The sequence below is a fragment of the Megalobrama amblycephala genome, linkage group LG21 (genome assembly GCF_018812025.1).
Source record: "Megalobrama amblycephala isolate DHTTF-2021 linkage group LG21, ASM1881202v1, whole genome shotgun sequence".
Lineage (NCBI taxonomy): Eukaryota > Metazoa > Chordata > Actinopteri > Cypriniformes > Xenocyprididae > Megalobrama > Megalobrama amblycephala.
Window position 1 is genome coordinate 29,456,780 of NC_063064.1, and position 21,748 is coordinate 29,478,527.

Consider the following 21,748-nt stretch of genomic DNA (forward strand, 5'->3'; position numbering starts at 1 on the left):
CAAAAAAATTCAGTACCATTATAAAGCTTGGAAAAGCAAGGATATTTTTAAATATATCTTCGATTGTGCTTGTCTGAAAGAAGATGAGTAAATCATGGGATAAATTTCATTTTTGGGTGAACTATCCCTTTAAGCAGAAAATCAGGCCCGTTTGCGCAGATGCACATAAAGTGCACCACTAATAAGTAAAAGGGGCACACAGACCCAGGCTAGAATGTAACAGTAGCCAAAACGACCCATTTTCAGTTCCCGAACATCTTGAAGAATCTCGCTCCTTTGAAAAGTGTAGATAAGAACAGCTGCAAATGCTGCAAAACCTGCGAGAGTGGAGAGGGTGAATGGAGTGAGAAGAGAAAGTGGCCACAAGGGGGCAGCACATATGGAACTATATAGGAAATAATATTGTGACATCAATGTACTACTTAAATAAATACAAAATTATAGTTTATATAGCCTAATTAGTTTATAAGTATTTGATGAAAACACTTACCTGCGAAAAACTGACACAGGCCAGTGAAGTAGAAAAGTCCCCCTTTGGACATGGTGAAGAGCTGTCCGAGGAACACCATGAAGGAGATGGAAGAGAGCACCACAGATAATATCATGAGGGCCTGGACTGACTGCAGCCATTCTGAGAGAGAAAAAACAGACAAAATTGCTATTTATTTAAAAAGATTATTAGTCAACCTCAGTGTACACATAGTGTGCAGTCAAAGAAACAACAAAAACATCATTTTAAATGTTTTTCTGATGCAACGTCGTAGTTATGCTGTCAGTTAGTAAGCCATGAAGTTACGTAACTGGTACATGGTGTTAGCTGCATGCATGTTCATTCTATTCATCAGTATCAGTGTCCATGTGTTTTATTAAGAGTTCATGCGAGTATTGTATATTTATCATAGTAACTGTAGTTACCCACCGTTCTCGCCGACAGATGCACATAACCAGGTATCTGTGCCGTTGTCATACATGCACTTATACCAGAGATCCGTGTTCTCTATGTCTCCCCAAGACCACCAGGACTAAAAAAAAGAATAATAAATAATAAAATACATAAAAATTAATAATAATAATATTAAATTCATTTTATTTGTATAACAACAAACAAACAAACATGCTAACTTAGATGTAACAATGTGAAGATGCTTTTACAAAATAAAAGTAAATTTTTCAGTTTATTGCAGTAGCTACTGATGTTTGTGTCAGTGAATTCTGACTAACCTTCTCCATGGTGGCAATGAAAAGCATGGCCAGGGTGACCAAATGCAGAAGGGTCACAAACATCAACAGGAAAGACATTTTGGTAGATTCTGTTGGTAGAATAAAATACAAAAAAAGTTCAGTTTGAGAGCATCCATCTCAGTCTCATTTACTCACAAAGGAAAATGAGGAATCATTTGGGATTTATAAAGCCTCTGATGTGGCCGACATTCGGAGCGCTGTGTAAACATACAGTCAGTGTCTGATCTCCAGCCTTGAATGAGATTACACAAACTGAAAGATACATTTTCTTCTGTTCTGATGTTAATACTATGGAAGCTTGTTTCCACCATGAAATAAAAAGTAAAAAAGGTAATTGCAACTTTTTATCTCACAATTTGTTTCTCAGAATTGCATGACAAAAACTCACAATTGCAAGAAAAAAGTCAGAATTGCCTGAAAAGTCAGAGTTTATAACTCGCAATTTTGACTATATATCTTACAATTCTGACTTTATAACTCACAATTCTGACTTTATATCATGCAATTTTGACATTATAACACAATTCTATCTTTATATCTCGCAATTCTGACTTTATACTCACAATTCTGACTTTATAACTCGCAATTCTGACTTTATATCTCACAATTCTGACTTTATACTCACAATTCTGACTTTATAACTCGCAATTCTGACTTTATACTCACAATTCTGACTTTATAACTCGCAATTCTGACTTTACTGTATATCTCACAATTCTGACTTTATATCACGCAATTCTGACTTTATATCTCGCAATTCTGACTTTATATCTCACAATTCTGACTTTATACTCACAATTCTGACTTTATAACTCGCAATTCTGACTTTACTGTATATCTCACAATTCTGACTTTATATCACGCAATTCTGACTTTATACTCACAATTCTGACTTTATACTCACAATTCTGACTTTATAACTCGCAATTCTGACTTTACTGTATATCTCACAATTCTGACTTTATATCACGCAATTCTGACTTTATATCTCGCAATTCTGACTTTATATCTCGCAATTCTGACTTTATATCTCACAATTCTGACTTTATACTCACAATTCTGACTTTATAACTCGCAATTCTGACTTTACTGTATATCTCACAATTCTGACTTTATATCTCACAATTCTGACTTTATATCACGCAATTCTGACTTTATATCTCACAATTCTGACTTTATACTCACAATTCTGACTTTATAACTCGCAATTCTGACTTTACTGTATATCTCACAATTCTGACTTTATAACTCACAATTCTGACTTTATATCACGCAATTCTGACTTTATATCTCGCAATTCTGACTTTATATCTCACAATTCTGACTTTATACTCACAATTCTGACTTTATAACTCGCAATTCTGACTTTACTGTATATCTCACAATTCTGACTTTATATCACGCAATTCTGACTTTATACTCACAATTCTGACTTTATACTCACAATTCTGACTTTATAACTCGCAATTCTGACTTTATACTCACAATTCTGACTTTATAACTCGCAATTCTGACTTTACTGTATATCTCACAATTCTGACTTTATATCACGCAATTCTGACTTTATATCTCGCAATTCTGACTTTATATCTCGCAATTCTGACTTTATATCTCACAATTCTGACTTTATACTCACAATTCTGACTTTATAACTCGCAATTCTGACTTTACTGTATATCTCACAATTCTGACTTTATATCTCACAATTCTGACTTTATAACTCGCAATTCTGACTTTACTGTATATCTCGCAATTCTGACTTTATATCTCACAATTCTGACTTTACTGTATATCTCACAATTCTGACTTTATATCACGCAATTCTGACTTTATATCTCGCAATTCTGACTTTATATCTCACAATTCTGACTTTATATCTCACAATTCTGACTTTATATCACGCAATTCTGACTTTATATCTCGCAATTCTGACTTTATACTCACAATTCTGACTTTATATCTCGCAATTCTGACTTTATATCTCGCAATTCTGACTTTATATCTCACAATTCTGACTTTATACTCACAATTCTGACTTTATAACTCGCAATTCTGACTTTACTGTATATCTCACAATTCTGACTTTATACTCACAATTCTGACTTTATAACTCGCAATTCTGACTTTATACTCACAATTCTGACTTTATAACTCGCAATTCTGACTTTATACTCACAATTCTGACTTTATATCTCACAATTCTGACTTTATATCTCGCAATTCTGACTTTATATCTTACAATTCTGACTTTATACTCGCAATTCTGACTTTACTGTATATCTCACAATTCTGACTTTATATCACGCAATTCTGACTTTATACTCACAATTCTGACTTTATACTCACAATTCTGACTTTATAACTCGCAATTCTGACTTTATACTCACAATTCTGACTTTATATCTCACAATTCTGACTTTATACTCACAATTCTGACTTTATATCATGCAATTTTGACTTTATAACACAATTCTATCTTTATATCTCGCAATTCTGACTTTATATCTCGCAATTCTGACTTTATATCTCGCAATTCTGACTTTATAACTCGCAATTCTGACTTTATATCTCACAATTGTGTGATAAATAGTTGCAATTAACTTTTTAATTTTTTTTATTTAGTGGCAGAAACAACCTTCCATAGAATATGCATCCCATACAGTACAAAAGTTTGTTTTTGAAAGATGTAACTGAAAAAATGTAATTTATTCCTGTGAGCAAAGCTTAATTTTCAGCATCATCACTCCAGTCTTCAGTGTCACATGATCCTTCAGAAATCATTCTAATATGCTGATTTGCTGCTCAAGAAACATTTCTGATTATTATCAATGTTGAAAACAGTTGTGCTGCTCCCTATTTTTGTGGGAACTGAGATACATTTGGTTTTCAGGATCCTTTGATGAATAGAAAGTTCAAAAGAACATCATTGTTTTTAAAGTTTTTTTGGTGTCACATTTGATGCATCCTTTCTGAATAAAAATATTTAAAAAAACAAATCATACTGACATGTACTGTATGATGCCAAATAGAGGCTCTCTGGAAATGTTCTTGGCTCATGGAGAGGCTGAATGAGGTTTATTTGATCAAAATTATGCCATTTGCTGACAGCATCTTTCCAGGAAAAAAATGTAGGACTTGCGTGTGAACTTTAATTCAAGCGCTGTAATAATACTTCACTGGCATCATACCTATAAATGAATTTTCACCTCACTGCTAGACGCTTTTGCATCATCGTGTTTCCATAACATGGCTATACCACAAACGCTCCATGACTTTTCCATCCATAAGATGAACGTAGACTTCAACAAAACGTCCATTCATAACTAAGGAGTGTGTGACGGATCGGGATGGGGAAGGAAGACTGGGAACGACACACACAGATCCCAAGATTCCACACCCTCTATGTCACTACTGTGCGGTGAAAATAACTTGCACTGCATGTAAGATCTCTTTCCAAAATAGAGACCAAGAGGCCCTTTGTGGTGGCCGTAAGATTACGTATTTAGTCAACATTCTCTAACTCATGGTTTTCATTATATCGGCCCCCACCTCTCCATGTTTACATGCAGGAGCTGCTCGTTATGTGTTCCTGGCACCGATTCGGACAGTTCGTTCTCTTTAGTCACTCTGTCTGCCATGCAAGACTTTACTGAGATGCTCTTTAAACTACAGAGGAGCTGTAATTACCAATCGTAAAAGCTACATCTTACAGAAACACCTCCGACAGACCAGGACAGACACATTTTGTATGTATGATTGCAGAATCTTCAAGTCTGTTTGGTTGCATCTTATTTCTACATATAAGATCTTTATGGATTGTTCTATGAACAAACAAACAGAAGAACAGAAGAGTTTGACTCTTAATAATAAAGGTTTTTCAGTGGTTCTTTCGCATATGAACTATTAGGGTTCTTTTGAAATGAAGTATTCTTGATGACCGTATTGGTTCGTAGTCTCATGCATTAAAGTAAAAGACCTTCTGCGTTCCTTATGCAGCAGTACATCCAAAGTTTTCTGAAGAACCATGGCACATCAGGCTCTAAAATTATTATTTTTAAGTGTGGAAATACTTTCTGTTGTTGAAGAAATAAAAATGCAGCTTACCTTGTGTTCTCGTACCAACAGATCTTCTGAAAACTTTCGTCTCTAGAAGTCCTGTGTAGTTTCTCAGCAGGTCTCCTCCCCTCTTCTCTCCTCCACACACTCACTCTCTCCACAGTCTCCCACGTTTGGGAAAAAACGGTCCAGGAAGGAATGCGGGCTCGGTTAGAGGAGGAGTTTCCTTCACAGCTCCAGAAAAACGTAGTTTCTGCAAACTAAAAATGGGATTGAGTTTGTGTCCGCCCAAACCCAGAGAGAGTCTATTACACAATTACTCAACAATCAATGCAGTGATGTTCTGATATGGCAGATTTAGCAATAAAAAAGTGCATTTTTGAATTAAATGCATATAGGCCTATATGTTTTCAAAGGTTATACACTTCTTTGATGATTAATGATTATATTCACGCCTTGTTCAATTCATTGATGGTCACGTGCTGTTTACAAAGCAATTAAAAACTCATGGAGCAATCTGGACGATTGTTTCCTGTTGGAGGAAACACAGACCACCCAGAGAAACATCAGTTCACACCCATAAATCCCCTGTGAAGTGTTTCAAACTAAATTTATCTAGTCCTGTACATTCAAGAGGTTATATTTAGTTAGCTTAAATAAGCTAAATACTCTAATGTGAAGAAAGGAATCTTTAGTAATTTAATCCAATATTTTATTATGTACCAACATGCTTTTAATATCTGGGTCATTCCATGAAAAGGATGCATTTTGTGTCCCTCATGAATAATGAATGTTTTTAAAAACAATGAAAAACTGACACCAGTTTTGATGTGTTGTTATGCATGGTCTTATATGCATTATATATATATATATATATATATATATATATATATATATATATATATATATATATATATATTGGCATGGTCTTTAGACAGTGAGGAAGGATGCATTATTATTTTAAAACAAATTTTATGCATTATTATTTTATATATATATATATATATATATATATATATATATATATATATATAATGCATCCTTCCTCAATGACTAAAGACCATGCATATATATATAAAAATTCACTTTTTTAATGCATATATATAAAAATGCACTTTAAATTACCTTTTCTACGTGTTAAAGGCAGACTGGACCTTATACTTGTTTGGGAACCGCGTTTCTTATTACGGAGTTTATGGGGTTCTTTTGCAGGACGTCCCACACAAAGACACTCACACGGTCTGCTGTCGCTGATGAACGTACATTCCAAGTAAATTCTGAAAAATACTGAAGGTGGTGATACATTAACATCGGTTACTAGGCGACAGTGAACATCTGAGAGTTTTGTAAGGACGCGACAGTTATATGAAAGAAAAACAGTTCAGTCAAGTCACTTTGGACAAGCGGCGATGTGATAATTCTCTTATAAGGCAATAATAACTCTTAACAATAGCTAAAAAGTAACTTCAATGGTTTTGAATAACGGGAGGAGATGTGCACAGCACAGGTAAGATCTGTTTTTATAAACCTTTCCGAGGAGAATCGCTCATTTTACTGATTTTTTTAAAGGGCAACACATCACGATCTGGCTTTGTGGTAAATATCAGTCTGTTATAAGTTATGTAAGTACTATCTGGTACGTTCGCTTTATTATTTTCGCAGAAAAACAAATGTAACTGAAAGTAGTAAAGTTTTCATGCTAGAAAACCGCAAAGTCGTTTAAAAGGGGAAAAACAGATGTGCGCATGTGCGCCACCTCCTCCGATCTCCAACAACAACTGTCAAAGGATGTTTAAACAACATGCCAAATGTCTTATTCTCTTTACTGTATGTTTACTGTAATGCAATAAATAAATATTTAGTGTATCATTGCAGTAGGCCTATATGTTGTATGTGTCCCTAATGCTGATTTAATTTTTTTTAAAAGTGCTTAATTGTTATAAACATAATGTCACAATCTTAATAGTACTAAAATAAGCTTTGTTGTCTTGTGATTTTTATAAGTGAAATGCAACACTGATGTATTTCTTGCACAATGCAACCAAACGTCTCAAATTCGGTAGTTTTGGTTCTGAGACACCATAATCTCATATGCAAAAGAGGGTAGAATTAGTAAATGTGTGTCTGTAAGTGTTTAGAAGGCGCTTTCATGGGGTTTATGCCTCAGCGAACACATTTGGCATGTGCACCACCTCCTCCGATCTCCAACAACAGCTGTCAAAGGATGTTTAACAACATGAGCAGATCACGTGTTTGATGCAAACATTCTAAACGCCGATCTGGGATACAGTTAGATACATAGACAGGCACATACAGATAGACATAACATGGATCTTTATGTCTGTTTAGGATGGAAAGATGTTGCAGGACATGGAGCAGCGGCTGCAGGAGGAGGGTTTGGACCCCTCGGCCTCCGTTAATGAGCGCTTGTCTCTGCTGTGGCAGCTTTACAAGAGCAGTGAAAGTACCGTGAAGTCCCTCAACCAACAGATACAAGATCTTCAGAAGGAACGTGTCGCTGAGATTGAAAAGGTGAGTTGGGGTAAATCATCATTTACTCACCTGCGTTTAGTATCAGATCCATATGATTGCGGGACACAAAATGAGATGTTTAGGTCAGTGGCATGCGGTGGTGTTCTGAAATGAGGAGGCACATTTTTTTAATTTTTCATGAATCAAATGTAAATCATGTGCATTACTCTTAACATTGACACATCTTCCTTGTTAAATGAACATTACTTTACATTACATCAAAAAAGAAAAAAAGACCAAATACAATTCTATTTTGGAATTTTACATTAACAATGTAATGTTCTATTTATCAAAACCAAGTCAATCTCATCAAGTCAGTGTTTTAAGCATTTCTGCATTAATTCCAAAATAATAACTACATGCAATAATAATTTAAACAATATATTTTATTTGTGTATTGATGTTTTTCTTTTTAATAGTCAACTTAGGCTATTTTGGATCATCAGTCATGCTCCGTAAACACCGTCTGTCACAGACACAAGATGTATTTTTAATTTCACCAAGCTAATTGCACTAAAAATCATGTTTTCAGTCCATTTCAAGTTTGATTTTGATTTGATATAAAGCGGTGATATCTAACTGGGTGATCTGTTTACTTACTTTTCAATTAGTCTTCCCATTGACGCCATCATTTGTCAATCATATCCAATCATAACCAATTACAACCAATCATAGCGTGATGGAGACATTGCCTCCTCTCACGTGACTTTCCCCCATTCATTCTCAATTAACCCCACAAAATCCACTGCACGCTTTAGGGGTCTAATGGTTTTCTATGAGAGCAAAGAGAGGCATGACTCCTGCTGTAACTTCACCTGCGGGTGTCGCTGTTGGGCAGTGTTCTTTTAGAAATATGAGTGACTTGCGCTCTTTTAATGTCATAATTTGTAATATTTGTGTTGTTTTATATGTAATATGGATTAATTTCTCCTTTTTTTTTTTTTCTTTTTTTTTTTTGAGGAGGCACTGCCTCCCTTGCCTCCTCGGAGAAAATGCCCCAGGTTTAAATAAATAGACAATAAATAGAGACTATGTGTGTTCTCAGGTTCAGCAATACATCAATCACATTAAGAGTCTCACAAAGACCCGAGACTCTGTGGCTTTACATCTCGAACAAGAAAACATAACGCTCCGTGCTACTCTGGATGACATCCACCTGCAGCAAGGTGCGTTTTTGTCTGTTCTCTCCTCTATCAATCTGGCTCTTCACCACTCATATGACATCTGAATCTATATGTACAGAGGCACAGAGGAGCGAGGTCTCGGAGATGTTACTTCAGGAAGGTCTGGCTGATATTATTCCCATCAGCTTGAGCGAACAGGTGGCCTACCTTCTCGCAGACAGAGCATCCCTGCTGGAGAAAATACAAAGCCAGGATGATGTGGATGTGAAGACCGCATGTGATCCTGATGTCCATAAGGAGCAAACGTCACAGGATCATGGAGACAATGTGGTCAAAGTAAGAGAATCAGTTCCAAGGTTATCCTACATGTTAAGTCAAATTTATTTAAATACATGTTTTAAAGCAGGTTTACAGACATTCATGATGTTAGTGTTTATAATATCATATTATAAACCTTATAGTCACATTAAGCTGATTGGAGCTGGATGATAATATAGTTTATATTTTGCAATGATGCAAACAATCAAGCAGTTGAAATTTGCTATACAGTATATATTGCTTTATGTGAGTATACTGTATATAATTTAATATAGTTTACATTTTTCAACATTGCATCATGTTCCTGACCTAATTATTGTTTTCTGTTTTTGATGAAACTGCAAAATGTCTGATTAGAGACTTAATAAAAATACCTCCTCGTCTTTCCACAAGGTGTCAGCACTACACGTTCAGAGCCCTTGGAAGCGGCTCCTAGGACTCAGAAAGGCAGCTCAGAGTAAACAGAAATTAACGCCTGTATGTTTATAATGATTAACCTGATGAATGTAACTGAAATGCACAACAAAAAGCAGGAGGAGAGATTTCAGAGGCTTTAGTATTGCTTCTTGTTGTCTTATTTCAAGTGGATTCCAAAAAACCTTGCAGTATACTGTGTGTTTAAAGGGTTAGTTCACCCAAAAATGAAATTTCTGTCATTAGGTACTAACTCTCATGTCATCCCAAACCCGTAAGACCTTCATTTATCTTCAGAACACAAATTAAGATATTTTTTGATGAAATCCGAGGGTATCTGATCCACACATAGGCAGCAACAACATTGCACCTTTTGAGGTCCAGAAAGGTACCAAAGACATTGTTAAAGGTGCCCTAGAACCAGTTTTTACAAGATGTAATATAAGTCTAAGGTGTCCCCTGAATGTGTCTGTGAAGTTTCAGCTCATTCTGAATCATTCTTATTCTGCCTATTTTGGGGTATCATTAACTATGCACCGATTCAGCGCGTGGCCCCTTTAAATCTCGTGCTCCCTGCCCTCCTGAACTCTCGACTATAATACAGTGCATTTACAAAGTTCACACAGCTAATATAACCCTCAAATGGATCTTTACAAGATGTTCGTCATGTATGCTGCATGCATGCATCAGATCATGTAAGTATAGTATTTATTTGGATGTTTACATTTGATTCTGAATGAGTTTGATAGTGCTCCGTGGCTAAAGCTAACATTACACACTGTTGGAGAGATTTATAAAGAATGAAGTTGTGTTTATGCATTATACAGACTGCAAGTGTTTAAAAATGAAAATAGCGACGGCTCTTGTCTCTGTGAATACAGTAATAAACGATGGTAACTTTAACCACATTTAACAGTACATTAGCAACATGCTAACAAAACATTTAGAAAGACAATTAACAAATATCACTAAAAATATCATGTTATCATGGATCATGTCAGTTATTATTGCTCCATCTGCCATTTTTCGCTGTTGTCCTTGCTTGCTTACCTAGTCTGATGATTCAGCTGTGCTCATCCAGATGTCCTGCCCTTGTCTAATGCCTTGAACATGGGCTGGCATATGCAAATATTGGGGGCGTACATATTAACATATTAACAGTCGGTGTTATGTTGAGATTCGCCTGTTCTTCTGAGGTTTTTTAAACAAATGAGATTTACATAAGAAGGAGGAAACAATGGAGTTTGAGACTCACTGTATGTCTTTTCCACGTACTGAACTCTTGTTATTCAACTATGCCAAGGTAAATTCAATTTTTGATTCTAGGGCACCTTTAAAACAGGGTTTACGTCTGAATGGTGGCTCAGTATTGGCCGGCCAATAGGGCTGGGTATTGACCATAGATTTTCACGATTCGATTCGATTACTATTCACATGCTTTCGATTCGATTCGATTTGATATCGATTATTTTGTATGTAGTGTTTCAGTTACAGTACATGGCAAATTTTCTAGAGGAAAAAAATCTCTCAACTAATGCTGTAAACTACACATGTCAGTCAGTTGGTGCTACTATAATAATATTGATGGTTAAATTAACTTATTTATATACAAAGACTTAAATTACACTCAATGATGTTTTTATTATAAATAAAGTTTAGAATTACATAATCATATTTGTACTCCAATTCGTTTTTTTGAAATGTAAACATATAAATCGCGGCTGTCATAACTGATTTATTCAAACATGCATTAAATATTGAAGAACATTAAAAATTATAATGAATATGTAATGGTGCATAGCTATATTTATCAGAATGCCGCTTTCTAGAGTTCACTTTTCTAGCTGACTGAGTTTATGGTCACTGAATATGTTTTTCTGAGGTCAATGTGACGTTACGTGACATTGTTTACAAGCTGTTTTATTGACGTCTTTCCGCGGTTGAAACACTGATTGAGCGATTACACGAGACATGATACGGATTTCAGTAAGTTGTACAGTATCATTTAACATACCTTCAGATGTTCATGCATGTTTATTTCACACTGTAACTGCCATTAAAGCGGAGGAGAGGATGTTCACATGCTTCTCTTTAACTGAGGCGCTAAAGCGATCTGTCACGCCACATTTTGAATCTCATAATAAGATGAACGTCATTTGAAATCTGAGACTTTGCTTCATATCAAAAGTAACAAAGCACAAAGATTATTGCGATTTATTGGATGGGAGGCGCGCTACATGTTCTATTCATTCATCAACTGAAAACAGACTAGACTAATCAATTTTTGGGATTTAAGAATCAATATCGGTTCGTAAAAATGAGAATCGATTAAAATCGAGAAATCAGTATTTTTTACCCAGCCCTACCGGCCAATGCTGAGCCCGCATTCAGACATAAACACTGAAGCTTTGCAACGAAAATAGCATAGCAGTATGACAAGGGAGAGATGAATTTGTTGAATAAAATCATTATTTCTGTTTTGTTTTTGTGCACAAAAAGTATTCTCGCCGCTTCTTAATATTAAGGTTGAACCATTGTAGTCACGTTAACGGTTTTAACGGTGACTTTAGTACCTCAAAAGCTGCAAATGAACAAAGGTCTTAAGGGTTTGGGATGACATGAAGGTGAGTAATTAATGCAAAAAATTTTGGGTGAACAAAGCCTTTAATTTACACACAGACCACTTTTACTAACCTTTGGTTTCTTCTACTTACACTTTTAATACTAATACAATTTACTTATTTTACACTTTTACTTACTTTACACTTACTGACCTTTACAGTATACATTTTTTTAATTGACGCAAGGACCACTTTTACTAACCTTTGATTCCTTTTCTTGTGAATGTTTTTTTTCCAAGCATGCAAGTTGAGGATTTCTTGAAGTAGCATCTTAGTTCCTGTCGGGCTCAGCGCCTATAAAGCATGCAGTGGTTAATGAAATACACAAAATACCCACTGTCAAATGTCTTAAATGAGTGTTTGTGTTTGTAGCAGGCGGTTGACCTGCAGTGCAGTGGGGACGACAAGCTGAAGGGACGGACGTTGCAAGAACTGGAGCGAGATGTAGATGAGGCCTCTGCTCGGCTCGCCATGGCCCACAAGGAGATCCGCAGACTCACAGATGAGCTGGAGTCTGCTCACTTGACGCAGAAGGCTTATGGTAAATCACTTCACTGATCTCACACTAGGGATGAGAAGGTGGGAGACACTCATGAACATACTGACATCAAAATCGTGCTTTTGTTTTAGAACCAGAGCTGCAAGAAGCTCAAATGGAAGTTGAGCACCTCCGACACGAAGTGGAGAAACTGAAGCGCTGTGGTATAATTTAGTCCCCATTTCTCTTTAGTAGTATTGACCTCTCAGCTGAAATCACCTTTAGTCTGAATTCTTTTGGTCAGAGCGCTTTTTTTTCTTTTTAGAAGTTGCTGAACTGCGAAAAACAAAAGAGATAAATGAGAAACAGGAAGAAGAATTGTGTCACCTTAGGCTGACTGTGAAAAGACTACAGGAAGAGCGTGCGAGGTTGCTTGAAATGGTAAGATAATCATCTATTTAAAGATACATGAATAAATAATTCTTCCGGAAACATACACACACACACACACATTGAAAGAATCTTTTATTTAGAAAGGATGCATTAAACTGATCAAAAGTGACAGTAAAAACATTTATAATGTCACAAAAGATTTTGATTTCAAATAAACACTGTTCTTTTGAACTTTTCTATTAATCAGAAACATCCCCAAAAAATGTATCATACTTTCCACAAAAATATTAAACAGCACAACTGTTTTCAACATTGATAATAATCAGAAATCAAAAAAATTTTGAGCAGGAAATCAGCATGATTTCTGAAGGTTCATGTGACACTGAAGACTGGAGTAATGATGCTGAAAATTCATCTTTGATCACAGGAATAAATTATATTTTACATTATATTAAAATAGAAAAAAATTCTTTTTAATTGCAATAACATGACCAATTTACTGTTTTTACTGTATTTTCGATCAAATAAATGATGGTGAGAAGATACTTTTTTTTTTTCAAAAACATAAAATATTTTTACATATTCCAAAATGCTGAATGGTAGTGTATAAATATATATAAAACTATACAACATTTGCACGCTTAAATTCATCTTGAGTAAATTATGCCATAAAAATGACCAAAGCACCATTCATCTTATTTTACTCTAACAGGAAGTAGCTCCTGACAGCAGTTTCACTCCATCCAAAGGCAAAAAGCTGCTGGAAGTGGATATTCATAAACGGTTTGGCCTCAGTTTGACTATATAATCGATAAACATACTCATGCTAATGGACCTTATTTATATATAGAATTTGGGCCTGGGCATCAATCAAAACATTGACAAACCTCTGAAAGCTCAGGTCTCATGTATTTACAGGTGTCTCGACGAGATGCAGGAGAGGTTGATCATGCTGCAAGATCTGACGCAGGTCACACTGAAGCTGCGGATGGAGTTTGAGATGGAGGCGGACCTGCGGAGGAGGGCAGTGGACGAATGTGAAGAGCAGAAGAGGAAGAGGACGGACGCAGAGCAGCTAGTGCGAGACTTCCAGAACCTCTGTGAGAAGCAGGCGGACGATTACAGGACCACCGTCGGCAGCCTTCAGGTGGAGGTGAGGACTGAGAAGGCAAACAAATACACAAGTTTAATATACAGTGGGTACGGAAAGTATTCAGACCCCCTTACATTTTTCACTCTTTGCTATATTGCAGCTAAAATCATTTAAGTTCATTTTTTTCCTCATTAATGTACACACAGCACCCCATATTGACAGAAAAACACAGAATTGTTGACATTTTTGCAGATTTATTAAAAAAGAAAAACTGAAATATCACATGGTCCTAAGTATTCAGACCCTTTGCTGTGACACTCATATATTTAACTCAGGTGCTGTCCATTTCTTCTGATCATCCTTAAGATGGTTCTACACCTTCATTTGAGTCCAGCTGTGTTTGATTATACTGATTGGACTTGATTAGGAAAGCCACACACCTGTCTATATAAGACCTTACAGCTCACAGTGCATGTCAGAGCAAATGAGAATCATGAGGTCAAAGGAACTGCCTGAAGAGCTCAGAGACAGAATTGTGGCAAGGCACAGATCTGGCCAAGGTTACAAAAACATTTCTGCTGCACTTAAGGTTCCTCAGAGCACAGTGGCCTCCATAATCCTTAAATGGAAGACGTTTGGGACGACCAGAACCCTTCCTAGAGCTGGCCGTCCGGCCAAACTGAGCTATCGGGGGAGAAGAGCCTTGGTGAGAGAGGTAAAGAAGAACCCAAAGATCACTGTGGCTGAGCTCCAGAGATGCAGTCGGGAGATGGGAGAAAGTTGTAGAAAGTCAACCATCACTGCAGCCCTCCACCAGTCGGGGCTTTATGGCAGAGTGGCCCGACGGAAGCCTCTCCTCAGTGCAAGACACATGAAAGCCCACATGGAGTTTGCCAAGATGGTGAGAAATAAGATTCTCTGGTCTGATGAGACCAAGACTTTTTGGCCTTAATTCTAAGAGGTATGTGTGGAGAAAACCAGGCACTGCTCATCACCTGTCCAATACAGTCCCAACAGTGAAGCATGGTGGTCGCAGCATCATGCTGTGGGGGTGTTTTTCAGCTGCAGGGACAGGACGACTGGTTGCAATCAAGGGAAAGATGAATGCGGCCAAGTACAGTGATATCCTGGACGAAAACCTTCTCCAGAGTGCTCAGGACCTCAGACTGGGCCGAAGGTTTACCTTCCAACAAGACAATGACCCTAAGCACACAGCTAAAATAACGAAGGAGGGACTTTACAACAACTCTGTGACTGTTCTTGAATGGCCCAGCCAGAGCCCTGACTTAAACCCAATTGAGCATCTCTGGAGAGACCTAAAAATGGCTGTCCACCAACGTTTACCATCCAACCTGACAGAACTGGAGAGGACCTGCAAGGAGGAATGGCAGAGGATCCCCAAATCCAAGTGTGAAAAACTTGTTGCATCTTTCCCAAAAAGACTCATGGCTGTATTAGATCAAAAGGGTGCTTCTACTAAATACTGAGCAAAGGGTCTGAATACTTAGGACCATGTGATATTTCAGTTTTTCTTTTTTAATAAATCTGAAAAAATGTCAACAATTCTGTGTTTTTCTGTCAATATGGGGTGCTGTGTGTACATTAATGAGGAAAAAAAATGAACTTAAATGATTTTAGCAAATGGCTGCAATATAACAAAGAGTGAAAATTTAAGGGGGTCTGAATACTTTCCATACCCACTGTAGCTAATGCATTCATGCATGAGTCTTGTGCATTCACAGATCAGAGATTTAGTATCTAAGGTACGAGAGCTGGAGGTGCAGGATGTGGAAAGACAGTGTGATAAACACCTGAAGCAGGTAACCAGAGCGATTTAACTTTGATTTGGTCACTAGTAATGCTAAGGGACTAAATCACTGACTTTTTTAGTTGTCATCTCTGGACGATGAAGTTCGCCGGCTGAAGTTTGACCTCCAGGAAGAGCAGCAGAAGACCAGGCAGCTGACAAAGACCATGCAGATGGAAACTGATCAGGCCAGAGCTTTGGTCCAGGTAAAGGAACATCTATAGAGTGCATTAATGCCCACCTTTTTTTCAGCAGCTTTGGTTCCGGAAGTATTTTTTCTATTCATTTTTCCCATAGGGATTTCAAAAAAGTCTTCAAGTGTTTAGCCATGAACTAAGTCTACCAGCTTTGAGGTGATTTATAATATTTTGTATTTGAAAGCATTTGAAAATCATACAAAGGTACAAGACTGTGTACTTAAAACAATAAAAAACGATGAAGAAATACAAAACTTGTCGGTTAAAAATATTGATTATATGTATGAAACGCTATATATTTTAAGTTTATAGCAAAATATGCATATATATTAAAATATATAAAGTATTTTCAGAGCATAGGGAGACATTTTGCTCTTTCAGCTCTCTGATTGGTCGAGTTTTCTGTACAGCATCATGGGTAATGTAGTTTTTACCACAAATTCTGCAGTTGAACACGATTATTTTAAAACTACGTTGAAATAATGTGGGCTAACAGCTTCAACAGAAGCAAATAGTGCAGTTAACCACCTCATAGCTCACAGTAAGGCTGTCTTTAAAGGTTTATGAGCTATCATTAAAAATCCATTTCCTATGGAGAAAATGAATAGAGTTTTTACTTACAGAACCTTTTCTGACCCAGGGTTCCCTAATGGGGGTTCGTAAGGGAATGACAGGGAATTTGTGAGTTAACGAAAAGCTAATGATTAAACTGAATGTGAATTAAAATGAATAAAGTGGGCTGCACAGTTAATCAAAACAAATTAGAAATCGTGATATAGCTGAGTGCTATTATCAAATCAAAGGCTGTTATTTAATTAAATAAGTGTGCAATGTGTGCTTGGCTCACATTTACACATTTGCATAATTTCTGAGAAAGTTTACAGCATTTCACTCTGCCAAAATAAAAGTTTGAGGATTTGAAATGTTAAAAGCTTGAGTGTTTGAATGTTTAAAAGTGAAGAATTTAAAGGTGCCCTTGATTCAAAAATTGAATTTACCTTGGCATAGTTAAATAACAAGAGTTCAGTACATGGAAATGACATACAGTGAGTCTCAAACTCCATTGTTTCCTCCTTCTTATATAAATCTCATTTGTTTAAAAGACCTCCGAAGAACAGGCGAATCTCAACATAACACCGACTGTTACGTAACAGTCGGGGTGTACGCCCCAATATTTGCATAATGCCAGCCCATGTTCCCAACATTATAAAAGGCATTAGACAAGGGCAGCCAGTTAACGTCTGGATGTGCACAGCCAAATCAACAGACTAGGTAGGCAAGCAATAACAACAGCGAAAAATGGCAGATGGAGCGAAAACTGACATGATTCATGATAACATGATATTTTTAGTGATATTTGTAAATTGTCTTTCTAAATGTTTCGTTAGCATGTTGCTAATGTACTGTTAAATGTGGTTAAAGTTACCATTGTTTCTTATTGTATTCACGGAGACAAGAGCCGTCACTATTTTCATTATTAAACACTTGCAGTCTGTATAATTCATAAACAACTTCATTCTTTATAAATCTCTCCAACAGTGTGTAATGTTAGCTTTAGCCACGGAGCGCTATCAAACTCATTCAGAATCAAATGTAAACATCCAAATAAATACCATACTTATGCAATTAGACATGCTGCATGATGAACACTTTGTAAAGATCTATTTTGAGGGTTATATTAGCTGTGTGAACTTTGTTTATGCACTGTTTAAGGCAAGCGCGAGCTCCGGGGGTGGGGGAGCACGAGAATTTAAGGGGCCGCAGCTTAAATCGGCGCATATTTAATGATGCCCCAAAATAGGCAGTTAAAAAAATTAATTAAAAAAAATCTATGGGGTATTTTGAGCTGAAACTTCACAGACACATTCAGGGGACACCTTAGACTTATATTACATCTTTTGAAAAGACGTTCTACGGCACCTTTAAAATAAAAACAATCAAAATAAAACATTTACTGAAAAAAGATTCAATACTTTGTGTTTACCTTCAGGTCATTTGACCTTTAACCGACATCAGAGAACCCTGAATATGTTGCTAAATTATTTAAATATGAACTTAAACTCTCATTAGGTACTTTGAGTAAATATTTTATGGGGTCCATTGATAAAAAATTTTGGGGACCCCTGCTATGACATTGAACACACACTTCAGGTCTTCGCACTTTAACACCAGTCACAGGAAGTCCAGCTTCAGCAGGACGCAGAGGAGCAGAAGAGTCTGCTTAAGGAGCTCCAGGGCATCCAGAACATCCTCAGCACCACCGAACAAGAGCTGCTGTCCCAGCGGAGAAACAACACGCAGCTTCAGAACAGCATCAGTGACGCGGAGCAGGAAAACCTCAGGGTACCTGATGCAGATCTGACATTGATTGTTTTAGTTTTATAAACCAATTTTAACTCGCATACTAACTCTGAATCTTTTGTTTGCTTTACGAGCAGCTCCAACAAGACATCAACGACTTGAGGAACAGACTAACCAGCAGTCAACAGGAGACGGACGCTCTGAGGACCGAACTTCAGCTAGCTCTAGTTAGCGTGGATGCTGAGAGGAGGTACAGAGAGCCAGGGTTATAATAGTCGACATGAAACGGAAGTTGCGATAGTCTTTTCTTCTCTATTGTGATGTATATGTAAGTGAAACAGCTTCTCAAACAAGAAAAATGTAGGGCGGGACTTGATTTTGTTCGTGGGGAATTGATTGGTTTGCTATTGATGGATCTCATTTGACTGACAGGTTGCCCCGCCCTCATCATCAGAGAAGAGATGTAAAAAGTTGAAATGTAAAAAGATGAAAGGGTTATTTTGATTAACTAATATAAGGGCACAAGAATTAAAAAAATAAATAATAATTGGCTGAGATAAATCAAATATAATAAACACTGCAATATTCCATAAAAAACAAGAATTGTCCATTTTGACTTCATGGTGACCAGTTAAAGGTGCCGTAGAACGTCTTTTTAAAAGATGTAATATAAGTCTAAGGTGTCCCCTGAATGTGTCTGTGAAGTTTCAGCTCAAAATACCCCATAGATTTTTTTTTTATTAATTTTTTTAACTGCCTATTTTGGGGCATAATTAAATATGAGCCGATTCAGGCTGCGGCCCCTTTAAATGCTCACGCTCCCCGCCCACGAAGCTCCCGCTTGCCTTAAACAGTGCATAAACAAAGTTCACACAGCTAATATAACCCTCAAAATGGATCTTTACAAAGTGTTCGTCATGCAGCATGTCTAATCGCGTAAGTATGGTATTTATTTGGATGTTTACATTTGATTCTGAATGAGTTTGATGGTGCTCCGTGGCTAAAGCTAACATTACACACTGTTGGAGAGATTTATAAAGAATGAAGTTGTTTATGAATTATACAGACTGCAAGTGTTTAATAATGAAAATAGCGACAGCTCTTGTCTCCGTGAATACAGTAATAAACGATAGTAACTTTAACCACATTTAACAGTACATTAGCAACATGCTAACGAAACATTTAGAAAGACAATTGACAAATATCACTAAAAATATCATGATATCATGGATCATGTCAGTTATTATTGCTCCATCTGCCATTTTTCGCTGTTGTTCTTGCTTGCTTACCTAGTCTGATGATTCAGCTGTGCACATCCAGACGTCCTGCCCTTGTCTAATGCCTTGAACATGAGCTGGCATATGCAAATATTGGGGGCGTACATATTAATGATCCCGACTGTTACGTAACAGTCGGTGTTATGTTGAGATTCGCCTGTTCTTCGGAGGTCTTTTAAACAAATGAGGAAACAATGGAGTTTGAGACTCACTGTATGTCATTTCCATGTACTGAACTCTTGTTATTCAACTATGCCAAGGTAAATTAAATTTTTAATTCTAGGGCACCTTTAAATGAAAACCATAAAAAAGCGTTACTTGAAATAAAATAAATGTTAACTGAAATAAAATGTAAAATATCCTTAAACTTATTTTATTTTAGCTAGTTGCCAATGTGATGTACTAGAATAACTAAAAATAAAAATGAAATTTTTTTTTTTTAAAAACAAAAGCTAATAATAATGTCAAGAAACACAGCAAAAATACTAAAATTTAACTAAAATTAAAACATTTAATATCTTAATAAAAGCAGTTTTTAGTTAGCGTCTCAGTGACACTAAAACAACACTGCAGAGAGCCTCAAACAATTTAAAATGCTTCCATGACGAGTGATTTAAAGTGTGCAATTTATTTATTTATCTGCTTTATATTTCCAGTAAATACAACGACAAGCGAATCCACTACAAAAACAAGCTGAGCCGGGCCAGAGGGGTTTACCTGAGAGAGACGGGGTGGCGTGATGAAAAAATAAAAGAGCTGGAGAAAGAGATTTTTATTCTCAGGAAACAGGAGGAGAAGGTAACATGGCAGACTAATAAAATATTCAAAAATTGTGTGTGACTTTTAAACGATGATCTCTGCTCCTCATCAGACGTCACACATGATGACGATGGTCACGTCGGAAAACGAGAGTCTGCTTCAGAAGAACAGAGATCTTCTTTTACAGCTGCACGACTTTGAAGAAGCACAGAAAAATGCTTCGGATACAGTTTCCTCTATGCAAATTAGGTACTTTTAGTTGAATATGTACAAGAATGCCAACCCCCCAAACTTTTGATCTTTTGATGGATTTTTCCAATGCATCCATCCATACTGCATTTCTTGTTTAACTTCCTCAGGATAAATTTCCTTGAAGAAGAAAACGGTCAGCTACAACAGACAACAGCACAAATGTCCGAGCACATCGAATGCCTGACGATACTGGCCGAGACGAGTTGTGATGTAAGTACAAGTACATTCATTTAAATCCAGTTTACAGGTTTACAAAGTAACAATGGATGGTTTAGGTTGTTTATGATCAATGTTCATATGTTACTGCAGGAAGTCACTGCTGAGAGTCGGGTCATAGAGGGCGAGGACCAAACCACTCTTCCTACATAAACAACTTCATTTTTCTTTCCAGTGTAAATTGTTTAAATTATTTTTGTAAACATAAATATTTCTAAAATAAAGATCTCAACAACTTTTATTTCTTCATTATCTCAAAAAACCTTGCCTTTTCCTCATGTGAAAACATTGACACGCTCAGACTGCAGGTAAATGTGGCCCAAATCTGATTTTTTTTGCTCATATGTGACTAGGTTGACGTTTGACTAGGTTTAAGTTCCCTTTCACCAACACCAGAACACAAATGTGACTCTGGACCACAAATCCAGTCATAAGTTGCACAGGTATATTTGTAGCGATAGCCAACAATACTTGTATGGGTCAAAATGATCGATTTTTCTTTAAAATCATTTGGATATTAAGTAAAGATCATGTTCCATGAAGATATTTTGTAAATTTCCTACCGTGAATATATCAAAAATGTATTTTTGTGAGTGGATATGCATTGCTAAGGACTTCATTTGGACAACTTTAAAGGCGATTTTCTCAATATTTTGATTTTTTTTTGC

General features: G+C 36.5%; 2 protein-coding genes across 5 annotated transcripts; one reads left to right on the top strand and one right to left on the bottom strand.

Annotated features, from left to right (window-relative positions):
• Window positions 1-26: 26 nt before the first annotated feature.
• Window positions 27-9,214, bottom strand: emp3a (epithelial membrane protein 3a). Its single transcript, XM_048172858.1, has 8 exons — window positions 9,162-9,214; window positions 7,861-7,935; window positions 6,424-6,585; window positions 5,347-5,558; window positions 1,222-1,310; window positions 920-1,022; window positions 491-631; window positions 27-317 (listed from the first exon to the last, which is right to left on the bottom strand). The coding sequence occupies exons 5-8, from the start codon at window positions 1,297-1,299 to the stop codon at window positions 142-144; spliced, it is 498 nt and encodes a 165-aa protein (XP_048028815.1). The 5' UTR covers window positions 1,300-1,310; window positions 5,347-5,558; window positions 6,424-6,585; window positions 7,861-7,935; window positions 9,162-9,214; the 3' UTR covers window positions 27-141.
• si:dkey-264d12.5 (trichohyalin) lies at window positions 6,668-21,332 on the top strand. 4 transcript variants are annotated; one of them, XM_048172854.1, is made up of 18 exons: window positions 6,668-6,805; window positions 7,648-7,830; window positions 8,876-8,996; window positions 9,073-9,290; window positions 9,666-9,749; window positions 12,680-12,848; window positions 12,938-13,009; window positions 13,111-13,226; window positions 13,891-13,961; window positions 14,097-14,331; window positions 16,014-16,091; window positions 16,162-16,284; window positions 18,448-18,618; window positions 18,714-18,826; window positions 20,510-20,651; window positions 20,725-20,861; window positions 20,972-21,074; window positions 21,174-21,332. In XM_048172854.1, the coding sequence occupies exons 1-18, from the start codon at window positions 6,791-6,793 to the stop codon at window positions 21,231-21,233; spliced, it is 2,211 nt and encodes a 736-aa protein (XP_048028811.1). In that variant the 5' UTR covers window positions 6,668-6,790; the 3' UTR covers window positions 21,234-21,332. The 4 variants fall into 4 exon arrangements, with proteins under 4 accessions (XP_048028811.1, XP_048028813.1, XP_048028812.1 ...); XM_048172856.1 differs by having other exon boundaries at window positions 13,114-13,226; XM_048172855.1 differs by having other exon boundaries at window positions 12,683-12,848.
• The last annotated feature ends 416 nt before the right edge of the window (window positions 21,333-21,748 follow it).

Coding starts and splice junctions, on each gene's coding strand:
- emp3a (XM_048172858.1), bottom strand. CDS start 1,299: ATGTCTTTCCTGTTGATGTTTGTGACCCTTCTGCATTTGGTCACCCTG. Junction 632..919: donor TGCATCTGTCGGCGAGAACG/GTGGGTAACTAC, acceptor TTTCTCTCTCAG/AATGGCTGCAGTCAGTCCAG. Junction 318..490: donor CCTGTGTCAGTTTTTCGCAG/GTAAGTGTTTTC, acceptor CCACTCTCGCAG/GTTTTGCAGCATTTGCAGCT.
- si:dkey-264d12.5 (XM_048172854.1), top strand. Junction 13,010..13,110: donor GGAGAAACTGAAGCGCTGTG/GTATAATTTAGT, acceptor TTTTCTTTTTAG/AAGTTGCTGAACTGCGAAAA. Junction 18,619..18,713: donor CGGAGCAGGAAAACCTCAGG/GTACCTGATGCA, acceptor CTTTACGAGCAG/CTCCAACAAGACATCAACGA.